This window comes from Xylocopa sonorina, chromosome 17, assembly GCF_050948175.1.
Source record: "Xylocopa sonorina isolate GNS202 chromosome 17, iyXylSono1_principal, whole genome shotgun sequence".
Taxonomy (NCBI): domain Eukaryota; kingdom Metazoa; phylum Arthropoda; class Insecta; order Hymenoptera; family Apidae; genus Xylocopa; species Xylocopa sonorina.
In genome coordinates this window covers 990,430-1,005,183 of record NC_135209.1, presented here as the reverse complement: position 1 = coordinate 1,005,183, position 14,754 = coordinate 990,430, and the positions used below count along the sequence as shown (strand labels likewise).

General features: G+C 30.8%; 1 protein-coding gene across 1 annotated transcript in view; it reads right to left on the bottom strand.

Moving 5' to 3' along the window:
* Positions 1-14,061, bottom strand: part of Superdeath (Suppressor of ER stress-induced death) — a 28,884-nt gene extending 14,823 nt beyond the window's left edge. The window contains exons 1-2 of the mRNA XM_076908083.1: positions 13,818-14,061; positions 7,174-7,546 (exon numbers count right to left, since the gene is read on the bottom strand). Coding sequence (XP_076764198.1) covers positions 7,174-7,533 — 360 coding nt within the window. The 5' untranslated portion in view covers positions 7,534-7,546; positions 13,818-14,061. The remainder of the gene's footprint in view (positions 1-7,173; positions 7,547-13,817) is intronic.
* Positions 14,062-14,754: the final 693 nt, after the last annotated feature.

The window sequence follows — 14,754 nt, the reverse complement described above, 5'->3', positions numbered from 1 at the left end:
AAAACTAAATAGTGTGAGTTTCTACAATATAAAAATAATATACAAAAATACCATGTGACCTTAAAGAACCCAGTAACATTAGATTAGGGGTAGACAAATAGTGGCCCACTAAAAGTTTTTTGTGACCAGCCAAAACAATCGGAAAAATCCGTCTTAAACCGAGAATCTCATTTCTGATTTAAAAAAAATTGTGGAGAAGTGCGATTACATTTGTCCCATTAAACTGATTCTAAAATTAAATGTGCTTGCAGCCATAAACGAGATGAAATTAGCACAATAAATAAATGGAATAATAAAACTGCGACTATATTATTTAATTTATATTTACTGATTTTTATCGTACATTTCGCACCTTTTCTGAAACGCATAATTAACTAATGAATGCAGTCATTTTAAAAGGTGCGGCCCTCAATTGCCCACTCCTGCATTAATATAATGTCCGTATTGTCCTTTGTTTCAACCAGTGAACATAAAAAGGAAACATGTATTTACAAAATAATATTGAGAAAGTCCAACAGCTCGAATTTCTGCACAGGAATGTTTGGACTTTGATATTATTAATAACAATGTAATGTTAAATTAATTTCCGTCTCGTTAATGCAACATGCTTAAAAATGGAAATATATTGGATAATGATATATTGGAAAATGTGTTTTCTTTTACGTAGATTCGTTATCATAAAATCACATCCGTATATGATAATAAAAATATTAATTTTCATCGATAATTATTAGATTTTGCTTTACTTCGTCTGAGAGACGATTATTTCATTTTCTTGTTTTTTTCTGAAATAAAAATAATTGCATCAGTCACGCTTTTCAATTATTTGTATTCTATTATTCCTCTTTGAAAGAGTAAATTCGATATTTTACTATATTTTACTATATTATATTTATATTAGGCACAACATAAGTTAGATTTGAGATGCAAGGATTTCATTAAGAATACGAAATATTAGCTAAACCAATGGTAGTCAACTTGATCTTTACCACCCATTGATGGGCGATCCAGTTTTCATAGTAGATGACAGAAGTTAAGCAATTTTCATAGCATTATTTAAAAAGATTTTCATTAGGTTTTCATCAAATTCTTTACTGTTTATGTTTCATAACGAGTCATAAATTAAATTGATAGGTATAAAAAGGTTAACTACCCTTGATGTAAGTTATTATGTTACTATGTTACTATGTTATTAAATTTCATTATACCAATCGAAAGACTATAAAATTATCCACAAAATTACAATGTTGAAGTTTTTATAAAAATTCCGCAAATAAGTAAAATATGTATATTAACCCTTTGAGGACAGGACACTCTTAACGCGCGAATATCCGTGTGGACGGAGAGGCTTAGAAGCATTTCGTGGGAAATTAGTATACGTATGAAGATTCGTTTGCAACAATTATACATTTTGTACTATATAAACAAATGTTTGCTAAATGATTTACAGCATCACTGCTACTGAGATCACAAAATATAATAATCCTTTCTGCTTCTTTTAGACATAATGTTATAGTAGGTTAATTTTTATAAAATACTAATCCAAATAATAACATATAAATATAATTAACTTTACATGAGAATCTGAACTGTAATATGAAAGATGTGCTGGTTTGAAAGTTTCGTACAAAATTGTTGTCCTCATGCACGAATCCAGTATTTGGAGTCGAGGAAAGATAAAGCGCAAAAACAAAAGAAATCGCAAATCCTATTTGCTTGGGCTGCTGTCCGCAAAGGGTTAAAAGTATTCCATATTATATATTTTTCCAATTCGTATACCAATTATTAAGTATGGAAATGACTTATTTCTTGGCAAATAAATGAGAAATTAACAATAATGTTATGTTATATAGCTATCGTATAATATATAAATTTTTTGGTTGAGTTCGTGGAACACGTTCCCTTAAATAGTTTACTAAAAAATAAAATTTCTAATACATATAAGTATAGAGAACGAAGATTAATTTCTATAATTCTGCAAATGCATAAATAAAAAGACAATGCATAGAAATCTAGACGACGTTTGAAAACAAAAATACAAAATAATGTATAACATATCTGCGAAAATCAAAGATAATGAATGCGTTAGAAATGAATTAATTTTTTCACGGCTGTTTTCAATTATTCGATAACTTTCTGAAATAAAATAATAAATAATCGCAGCCTATACGTAAAGAAAAAGAACTTACTATTCTGTTGCTATTCGCATAATTGCGTATCGTTCTACACTAGCTAATAGAATTTGTAACGTGTTGGATATAACACCGATAAGTTTTATGCTTTAAACACACTCTGAGCAACCTTTGTTCTCTGTTATTTCCATTTAAGTATCTTCATATAATTCCAAAAAAAGGCAACATACTGCTATACCCGTACAAATACATACATATGTAATCATGTATTCCTAATAAATAGTATTATAATATTTTTCCCGTTAGAGTCCTTACGACGATTAATAAACCTTTAGAACTCCTCTATTATATAATTCTCGTGTCACCAATAATTTGATCCACAAAATCTTATCTTTTTCCATCTTCCATTTTAATCTTCGTCGCGTCATCTATCGTTACGTTAAATGGACATTGTTGCGTTGATATCATAGCCATTTGTTATGCAAATAGCGAATTGTTTATAAAGCAATGTTTTCTTTCCTCTGGAATAACTTCTTTCAGTGATGCATATAAAATTAATTGTTTCTGCTTTTCAATGTCTAACGTTGGAAATTGATGCGTAAAATAAAACCTTGATGGTATATTCTATCTCAACGAAATTCTTTATTCCTTTACGAACAGTGAGGACAGAAAATCTGGGCTCCTCTCGTATAAGGAAAATGACGCAAAATCTGCAATGGGATTTTTTTCTACTAATTCTTTCACTGTTTAGTGAAATCCTGGATTCCATTTCTTAACGCAAGATTCATTTCTGTTTCTACGTTTACATGTTGAAATATTGCTACATCTAAGGTACAGGTGCCATTTAATCAGAATTTAACAGTTCTTCCATATAAAACACTTCTTTCGTTATATAAACCATTCCAATTTCCAAAAATAAGATTATCTCTGAGGGTTGCATTTGTGCCAAAATTACTAAGTAGAATATTCTTTTGAAATGCATGAAACATTCGCTATACGCGTTTCAAGGTTTAAATAAGAACAAAATTAAAGTATGTCTCACACTTGACGATTCGCTATTTTTCATACGTTCATTATCGCTTTAAAAAAAGTCCCAGAAAAAGGCCCAGATTTCTTGAAGTGGTCCTTGAACAGCGAAGCCATGTAGAGAATTTTCCTCGCAGCTCGTAAACCGCGAGACGAGGAAAGAAAAAAAGTTCTCCCGTTCTTTGCTCGGTATTTACGAAGGCTTTTCCTCCACAACGCTTATTTCATTATTTAGAAATTGTAACCTGCGGACCATTGTGATTCTAATGGCAAAGCGGTTAAATATACGGTTGAACAACGTATCGTTCAGATTTATTATGTAAATTCGAAGGTTAAGTAAGATTTACGTAATTTAAATTGAGTCAAAATTAATCGTCAACATATTTAACTACTAAATATTAAAACATTTATGTATTATAGCCATTTGACAGAGCATTGTCATTGATTTCTTTAGTGACTATTATTGGAAGTAATGTTACACTTAATAACTAATTAATATGCAAATGGAGAAAGATATATGAGATACAACTAAAGTATACCTCTATTTTTCCTTTTTAACAACAGCCACAAAAATAATAAACTTAAAAATGTTTACGATTTGTTACGAAATTGTGTCTCAGACCTCTTAATCAACTAACGAGAGAGTAACGAAGAAAAACTGAGATATTTAAATTTTTGTCACTTTCAAATGTTGTTCCTAATGTATCTTAAAAGAGGAAAAGCAAAACGGTGATTCAAACTTTCTAATTACATTCGCTACTTTCACCCTTCACGAGGAATGTATAATCGTCGTCCTACTGTCCGATACTTTTGTACGGATACGTACATAACGAGGGGATCGGACGTTTAAATTAATTATTCGTCTTTTGTTCCACGTTTGTTCAATTCAAATACGTTCGAATCCCGAGAGGATCCTTTCCTTCCCTATCCTCTTTCATTTATCACAGAAAGGAAAGTATCGCTCCTGTTACCAGTATTGGAAAGAAGTTAAAATGCGAAAGTGTTCTCGAGATATCGGGCTTTGCGCAAAATAGAGGACGACAGCAGGTTGCATTTCGTGATTACAAAGAAGGTGTGTCAATTATCAAAAGTACACGAATACGTGAAAAGCGCTGATTCTTCATTTAAAAATAAAACAAAGGGCAACTCTGTTTAATAAATCGGTCAACTTTCTGTTGGTAAGAGCCGCGTTACAATGGTAAACTGGAATGAAAGCAAAGATAATTATCAGGAATTAAATGCATCGATTTTCAGATGAAAGAGAGAAGAAAAGCACTAGTTCATGGGTTCCTTCGCATTCTTACTTATTTCTTCTTTCTTTCCTTCTTATTTTATCGATATTAGAGCTTCTGTAATATAATACAGTCATTTACAGTATTGACATTTTAAATTCACCATTTCGCAAATGAAATTCTACAAATGAAATTCACGCTTCTGCGAATCAAGTACTTCTACTTAAACATTTTATTTAGAAAAACACCAAATGTATGTTTTCTTGTTGATATAACACCCTTATTGGATTATTATAAATAATTCAGAAGAACTTTCTTTTTTCTTTTTCAAAAAGGACCTACTCTTCTTCTTCTACCACTATATTCACCGATGTTGAACCCCATTGAACAAGTATTCTCCAAAATAAAATTTTATGCGAGAAATATGTTAGCTGAAACTTCAAATCGCGAAGATTTGTCAGCTATAATTAACAACTCGATTACTACTGTTACATCCACAAATTGCTATAATTATTATACGAATACGTACGTCAAGTTACCAGCAGCAGCTGCAGCAGAACCATTATAGTCTAACTAATGAAACGAATTATCTTTGCATTTTTTTTTGTATTTTAATTCATTTTTTCATTAGTTTTAAATGAGTATCTGAGTCTTTCTGAAATACATGAAGATTTTTAGTTCTTACCTAGTTTAAGTAGAGGTATTTTATTTGAAAAAGGTGAATTTTAAATATTATCAATACTATAACTGCTTTAAAACAATTGAACTTTTGTGCGATATGCATTTTCAAACACAAGCTACGCTGCATTTTTCGTTATGTTAAATTAATCGTAATGTACAACGCATAGAAAAAAATGATCACTTCCTTAAAATCAGTTTCCTAATTTCAATAAACACGTGGATAACGTTGAGTCTATCGTTCAACATTCTCCGCCTACTAAACATTCTTAATCACTAAAAGCTATACCTTGATTCTTCTCAAAGAAATCTCAATTTAGTTAATATTCTATGAGTTTTATATATTACTTAACAAAGATATATGCGCAATCATTTAAATGTGAAATTTCATATCTTTCCTCTTTACCAATTATTATTTGGAATAGCGAAATTAACCTTTGAGGGTGGAGTTTAGAGTACATATTTTCTTTAACGCCTCGAAATCGATTAAAAACAGCGAGATCCAGTAAACTGATCGATTAGCATCGCTTTATGTTAACAATCTTGCACAGCTTAAAGGCAGTTGAAAGAGATAATTCTCAACACAAAGAGATAATTCGTATTTTATAGTTATATACTTGTATGACTAAATCATACAAGATCCAGTATGTACAACATTTATGCATACGTATGTACAAATCTACTTAAAAGCGATAACACTGGCAATATTTCCATTTCTTCGTTTACATTTTTTAGTATCAAATATTATCTACCTACGTAACATTTAACTTTTTTACAGCATCTCGCGTGAGAAAAATCAATGCGTCAAGTCTTCTGCAAATACTTTTTTTCTTCTTATCTCCATCATTTTCCTCTCTCCTTTTAGAACTATTTCTACTTTTCCCCTATAAGTTCATCGTAGCTATTGCATATGTAAACATTAATTTTTTAAATGTTTAAACGGTAAAAATAACCTGTTCACGTTCGAACAATTGATGTATTAAATACAACGAACAGCTAAACAAATTTTATTGAAAATCGCTGAACTTTTATATATCTTTAACGATGATCGTATCTCCTTATCTTTAATCTGCATTAATATTATATATAATCAAACAAAATGAAAATCGCGAGCAAAAATTATGATGCAAAGTTTCATATATTTCTTTCGTAAACATTAATTTCGAATATGTACAAAGCGAATTCAATTCAACGGAGAGCATTTAAATATCGGGAAAATATAAGATACGTATCGTAATTGTTATTTAAACTTTTAAATGGACCTCCATACTTTTCATCGCATAATTATGCAACGTGCATCGAAACATTTTGAAAATCTTTACCTCGAGAACGTTACAGGGTTGAATTTTGAACGCGAAAACAGTGCGATGATCTATAAACAACTAAAAGAGGCTTATTTTCTTCGAAAATTCATTGCCTCGATGCAATGTTACTCGCGGGATTTCCTCAGAACTATTACTTCAGCGATAATGATACGGGATGCGACGTTTAAGGATAAACAATACTTAGACATCGACAATTTATTCTCGAATAATTTGAGACACGAATGGTTCGCACAGGTAGGCGAACGGTGATGGTCTACAGAGCTGTTTCTCTGAAGTTGGTTTTTAAGTTTGTTGAATATGTGTGTGCCAGTGACTGGTGACGAAGAGGAAAACAGCAAGTGCAGAGTGTGGATTCGTGGTCTAGTTTGGCTTAACCCAGTCTAGTGTTCACCGAGTTTTAATTGCCATTGTGCATACAGTTCGACTGAGCAACCCCCTCTCGATAAACAATTAGATAATGGAACATAGTAACCCGCAGTACATAAAAACTAAAGTAAGTAAAGTAACTTTTACATTTTTCGAGACACTGAATTTTTCTCGATTAAATCAGATACACTGTGTGAGTGTGTGACTGATTGTGTTCCTTGCAAGAAACAATTACACGCTTTCTATGATATTACACGAACTAATATGTTTCTCTTTTTTAATGTTTCTAGTCGTTTCTAAATGTTACATTTTTTTATTATCACGAGCAATTTCGATTCGAGCGATAGAAAATTTTGGTCCGAGGACATAGTTCGAGACGGAAGGAAGAAGGAAAAAAAAGAAGACGTTTCGTACCTCGCCATTGAAAGTGAAGTTTCCCACTTGTAGGAACGGTATCAGCTTGAGCTCGTAAGAATCTGGAATCACGGCTCTTGGCAATCGCACGTCCAGTTTCTTCTTGCCTAACGTGTCGGTAGAGAACATTCCACGATTCTCGAATGCCTGCGTGTTGCTCAAGTCACCGGCATGATCGCACTTTTTTTCCTCGAGGCACGGCGCGAGATGATAGACTAGAAGCCCGGTCAGTACCAGGGATATGAGGAAAGCAGCGCCCATCGAGAAAGCCCCGCAAGGCGAAACAGTGCAACCCCTTTTACGTCCAAACGTTGTTGTGTGCGTGTCCATTATTGCCAAAACCTCCCGGGATTGGGTCATATCATGTGTAAACCTGAAATAGAAAATAAAAATGAGGATAAATTCCTATTCCGTATACACACGTTGCTCTTACTATAGGATGAAAGTTTAATCAATTTAGCAAAATTTATCAAAAGCAATCTATCAAAATAAATAATAATATATATCCGTTTATATAGGATATTTGATTGATGTAAGTACTTTTGTAACTTGTAACTGTGTACACATTTATTTATTTACTTCAACGGTTATTTATGTCCTATTAAATTTCTTTCCTAAATTGCTCGTAATGTGTAGTAGTAATACATAAAAAAGTAAATAAATTATAACGATGTATTTTTCGCATAACGCAATTATGATTCAAAATATTATTATAATTACATATATTTGCCGAATAATTGCTAAAAGAGTTAATGAATGTAATGCATTTTACATGTTTCATAGTGTTCAAGTTAAAATAACATAAGTTATTCATTTTTGAAAATTATATAAGGAATATTCACAAAACGATGCAACGAATGTAATGCATCGATAATTTATTAATATCATATAATGCAAACTCATCCTCAAGTACAAAATGGTCAATTAACAAAGTAATACAACACGATAATCACGCATTATATAAATTGAACAACACTGCAACCAGAACAAAGCATTTACGACATCCCGCGTGTGTACACGTAAAAATTGATTGCAAAATTTATATGTTAAAAACGATTTTAGAGACATCGGATCAACAGACTAAACTATTTAAAGAGTTCTAGAAAATATAGTAAATTACGAAATCAAATTTTCAAATTTTAATATAGTTAATAAAAAAAGACTTCAGTGACGTCAATTTATGAGTAAATCAATACTTTAATTGAATCATATATTCATTTACACAGACCGTTAGTTGCAGAAAATGATTATACAAATATTTTATTCTTTTTCTACGCAAAAAATGTATCAATGATTTAGAATTCAAATGTTATATATTCTCTATATTTTACATATTTATCTACAATGTGTCCTTTGCAATTCAGCTGAATTACAATGTTAACGTAGTAGAAAATAGAGAAAAGTTTCATTAAAAAAAAAAAAAACATTAAACAGCTCTAAATGTTTCGTTATCTGATGCATAAATCTTCTCTACCAACAGCAGGAGATTTGCGCAGATTTCAAGGTCAACGCTTTTTTTCGTTCTTTTTTGAAGGAATCGTATAATTTCTTATACAACAATCACTACTATTTTTATTCTCTATAAGAAAGTGTACTAGGGTGCTTAAATCGAATATTTAATGATTTAATTTTTACACTTGAACTATAAAAAAGAATTCAAATAAACCACCATTACATTCTGTATACTTTTCGATTCTTCTCTTAACACTACCAGAATATATTCAATTTCAAGTTTTATAATATTCGATATTATCTATTAATAATATCTTGGAAATATCTTGGAAATTAATCAATTTTAGACCAAAGTACCCTAACCTGTTTTCTTATAAACATGAAATGAAATAATGTATCAATTCATGCAGAAAAAAATATATGTACTACTTTAAAGCAACGGGGTTGATCTTCAAATTTGTGAAACTTCTCCGCTTTCAGAAAAGACATACGTAGTTCAAAAATTATTACATTTATCAAACTTTACCTTTTACATTTTTAAGTTTCGCCTTTCTAAATTGAAGGAATTTTATGTTATTTTTGTACAACTGAAATTTTACAATTAAAAATAGATAAAAAAATTCTGTCCTCATTTTCAGTGTTCTCATAATTAATTTTTGAAACCAAATGTACTTTATACGGATCTCGAGTTTTAAATTGTACAATTTTGAATAATACGAAATCAATTAATCGTATTATTCGAGGAATACTTATACATCGGGTAATGTAGCATTTGAAATCATTTAATTTCTTCTAATTAAATTTTTTTCTATATTCTACTATATTAGTGTTTGTATGTATGTAATGCTTTACATGTGCATTGTATATGTATATACGTTTATTTTTATTACATGTCTCCAAGATAATTGTTATTCAAATGTAATTGAATCATTAAATTCATATTTGTCACTAGCAAGAAAAATGGACATACACTATTTGTGCTGCAAATTATTAACGCAAGTCATATTTTTGACAATAGTACAAGCTCAATTTTTTTCTGTCAAAATTACTTATCTCTTTGGAGTTAAGTGGGTTGCAAATTGTCCCACCTTTTGCTTTTTGCTTTTTGTTCTTTATCCACGATGGGATATATTTAACCCAGCATGAAAAGTTAAAGTTGCTCAGAGTCATACAGTTTAATTATTTTATTTAAAATTTTTCATCTATTCGGCAATAGTATAAGCCGACAGTAAATGCGTACATAAGTGAAAACAAAAATTTGTTTTAGTTAAAGTTACCGAATTGTGTGGTGCAGTGAATTTTTTAACGATTTCTTTATATTAAAAAAAATTCTGTGCAACTTGAATGTTTATTTTCTTTAAAATCGTGTGCCTCGAAGAGTTAAAACATTTGGTATCAAATACTTTAAAAATACTGTTTAATCATGCTGTCACGTATACCCTAGAATTAAAACAAAATTAATATGCCCAACGATAGTTACCAACTAAATGTACTTAAATATCAACATTGTTGATATATTTTTACGAGCATCGTATATAAGTACTTGAAAAAACGGGTTATTCCGTAACACGTAAAATTGGTTTTACACTTGCTATGTTTATCGAAAAATTTAATCTCACAGAATTATTTTTGTCCTCACCGCCGTCTCATCCTTCAAAGGTATACATATATACGCCATTACATCTATGACGAAATACACGAAGGCTGGCATTGGAGCATTGTCCCGGAGAAACTTCCTCTCCGGTGTAAACAGGGTGAAGGCAAGCAATCATTAGAAGTAATTTCACATTCAGAATGACATACCAAGGAAACATACATACGTCAACTGCCTTAAATGGTCAGAAAGTATCCTTCTTAGTGTCAGTTGCCTCTTGCTGATAATGAATTTATTAAACAGTCTATAATACAATATCTGTATAGCGTGTCAATTTACAAGAACATCGAGACATTATTTATGTCGATACCAGCGAGTCGATGTGGTTACTATTACGGTTAAATTATAATTAAACTATATACTATACATAAGCGAGCATTAATAGAATACAGCATTGCTTGAATTTTATTTGGTAAAAATTGTATCTAATTTAAAAATATGAAGAAATATATTTAATTGCGGTACTATATGCACGATGGTCCCACTTAAATCGACTCACTAGGAAAGTTTCGAAACTATTGATGATAGTAAGCAATACTTCCACATTAACCGATCTATGAGCTAAGTTTTTTTCTAAATTAACACGAACATTAAGAACATGTAAAATTGTTGTCTTATATAATTTAGATAATTCAACAGTTTCGATGCAGCTATTGTTACTTTATTCTCTATACAAAGAAATAAACCATTTGCGATGAGATATTATTTGTTTACTGAGTATTTTAATCTTAATCATTAGAAAATAGAGTCGTAGCATACTATTTTGGTGTAGTTAATATACAATGTATATACATGTACAGGGTGGCACACGACTTAGTCGTCGTGATCCAATATCTAAGTCGTTTTTAATTATTCGACAAAAAAATGTTTCAAACAAAAATGCAGCGGTATTGAATGAAGAATTGACAGGTGTAAATATCATTTTTACACAGAACTAAATATTTCCTGTAACATTCTTGTACAGTACGAAGTCCTTTTTAATTGTTATCTACGACTTTGTCCAAAACGATAAATTATCGATATTTCCAAAACAAATGCGAATTTCCACAATTGCATAATTATTTCCAGTATAAGAATGGTTCTAAATTATTCCTTTATTATTATTATTTTCAGATTTATTTGTGTTTTGAAGCCGATAGTATTATATTATATGTATATTTTGGATTTACTGTCTTATTTTTTTAAATAAATATCCTCTCTGCACTATTACACCACAATTGCAAAGACTCCCTGTGCATATACATACCCTATATGTATTACAGTATAAGCTAATATACATACATTGAGTACATCACATGTTTAATTTATAGTATATGAGCACAGTATGTTATACAATTAACGTGACGTAAATAATATAACATATTAGTTGCTAAATAACAACAGGAGAGGAGCGAGTAGCTTCAAATAAATCAATAAAGTACGTGACAGCTTCGATGCATAGAAATACTGAGTATGAATTAATTTGATACAGAAGGAAATTAAAAAATTAGAAAATTTTAGAATGTCGTTAAGATTAACAAAATGTACATTACTTGTTAAAATATGAATAGAGAAATAATGACAATCATCCACAGCAGGCGTAATAAAAATCTTGTATCATTAAAAATGAAAAGAATAAGATGTATCGATATAATTATATCGATTTGTTACGTCGAGTAATTTTGTACAGACAAAAAGCGTAAAGATTTTTAAGAAATGTTTAAAATTTTTAGTACGATACTAGAACGGAATTCAAAATTATTCACTCATATAATTTATAAATTGTATATTCAAAAACAATTTAAATTAATAATAAAACCTATTGAATAATATAATACAATCGTTACAGTTCTACTACAGTTTCTGTTTATCGTTTGTAACATTTTCAATTTCACGCCAACGTGTCTTACATTATTTCAATCCTGTTCCAATATTATTTATAGCGTTATCCCAAATATACAATGTCATGTCAGAAATAGTTGAGTTGAAACATAATATAGTTGCGCATGATAACAATATTTATTTATAAATATTTTGATTCCACCTTCTCATGTACGAGCCAACTTTTAAATTATATGTATACATATATGGTCATATTTAGTAAGCTAATACAGATGTTAGGTAGTTAAAAGTATTCATTGTACAGAAAAAAGAATTCTTGTTACTGTGAAAATGTACAATTTATCGTCAACGAATGTAAATTAAATCGCGCACAAAATTATAACTTGCAAGGTCAAACATTTTTAATACGTGCACTTATTTCAATAGTTTTTTGCGTTTCTTGTACAGTATCGATAGCAATCAAGCCAAAATTGAACGATTACGATTATTTCCCTTACGTCCCTTACGTCCTCCCTCTTCACTTACGTCCTGTCCTTCTCCGACATCAGAGCACACCAGTAAATGCCTACGGCATGTCAATTGCTACGAAAATTTCCTAAGAATTCTCTGACGCGCTAAATTTCGCAATAACTAGATGTTGCATGGCTAATTCGAAGTTTCACCTGATAGACGACCAGCTTAATCTATACGCTAAGTAAAATTATTTTTAATAACTATATGATGTTTAAATATGTGGATTGAAAGGAGGAAATAAATGTTAAATTGTTTAGGAAGACGTCAATTATTTTGACGTTCATCCAATATTAGTTTTATTTACTTAAAATGTGTCATTTGACTGGAACTACAATTAAAAGAAACACTCTATTGTGATCAAAGATAAATTAAAACATTGTACAACTCGTGTCTAAGAAGTCAAATTAAATGGAAGAATAAAATTCTATATAACTATCTTTAGCCTCGCGTTATTACTTTTAATGATGTGTACTAGGATAAGATGTGTTTATTTCCGTTGAAAGTTACTAAAAAGGGGAGAAACAGAATGTGCTTTTTGCACTTAATTTGAATTATTTCGTTTACTACCAGTATTGTATTAGTTTAACACATTGTTTACGCATCACGTAAAATTATGTTTCTATATGACACATTTCTACTTAAGATGATAGAAATTACTTTTATTTTTATTTCTTTCGCTTTCTGTTTTGCAAAATCATCCACTCAAATATTCTGCTCGTGCAGCGAGACCCCGCTTACAATCTGTTACTACGATTGCTTTAAATAAGTTCTAAATATAAAAATATTCAGGAACCAAAATTTCAGAATGGAGATTATTTTGAATTATTCAATAATTTCAGTTTCGTCACTTGTGCAAAATGTTATTGCTGCTAAATTAACTTCCGTTACAATGTTACTATTCACTGTAAAACGAATAATTTTGAAAAGATACATTATTAAATGCAATTAATTTGCTATCAATTGCAAAGCTAAGTTTAGTTTATAAAAAAAAAAGTCACATATTGTAATTTAAATATCGTTTATAATTCACTACAGTAAGAAGAACAATTTTCATATTAGACAAAAGATAGGTTCACACTCAACTTAGTAGTAGGAAAGAAATTAATCACAATTTGTTTTAAACTAATCGAATATCGACAATATCACGTCATACAATCTACGTGCACGAGTAGAAGCACAGAATGCCAACATAAAGTTAACGTACCATAAACACAGCCACTGTAGGGGTATCAATCCTAGAAGAAAGTTCCAAAATTATTTGCGATATTATTCCGCGACGATTGAAATTGTATCGGGCGATATTATACGGAGCAACGTTCAGAGAAACGATAGTTTAAACGTTAGTTTTCGAAGGAACATGCCGATCGTCAATGACCGTAAAGAGAAATCAGAAGGAAACGACACCAGCCTGAGAACCAACCGCTCGAGTCGATGGTTCAGGCGAAACTGCCGCGGATTGGCGTACATCCCGGCTTCGTAACTTCCTCGATCCTCTCCTTGCTATCCACGCTTCCTGCCCGGTCGATCGACCACTCGTTGATCGCCGTATCACCTTAACCTTACATCCTTCCACCTGCATGCCGTCTTCCGGATCATGCGAAACCATACGATCGTTCTCCGACAGGATGCCGCGCGTTCGACGATCAGTTGATGGTTAGTTAACTATCTACGAATTTCAATAAATGTTATAGATTGTGTCTCGCGTTCTATTGAATAACGAGGTAATTAGATAGGTGCACGTTGACGAAAAGTAGAGAAATGGTTAAGACAAAATGTCAGAACGGTCTTATCTTCCTTCATTCGTGGTCCCTTTGTATTACGCTGGCATTCGGTAAACAAACAAAAGATCGTACTAAAATAATTAGATTAAAAATCTTTGAAGTGTTTAAATAACTGTAATATACAATATGATGCCGTTATGCTGTAATAAATAACATTTGGGAATAAACAGTAAAGGTTTAGAGTTACATTAAGTGTATACAAACAAAAAGCTCTTAATAACCTTATATTCTTTCTTCAAATACCATGTATCATAACGTATACAACGCTTCCCAATAAACTTGGTACCTGTAAATTCATAAATAATAAGTTTAAAAAAATAAAATATTTCTAATGAAATTATACTAATACAAATAATACTT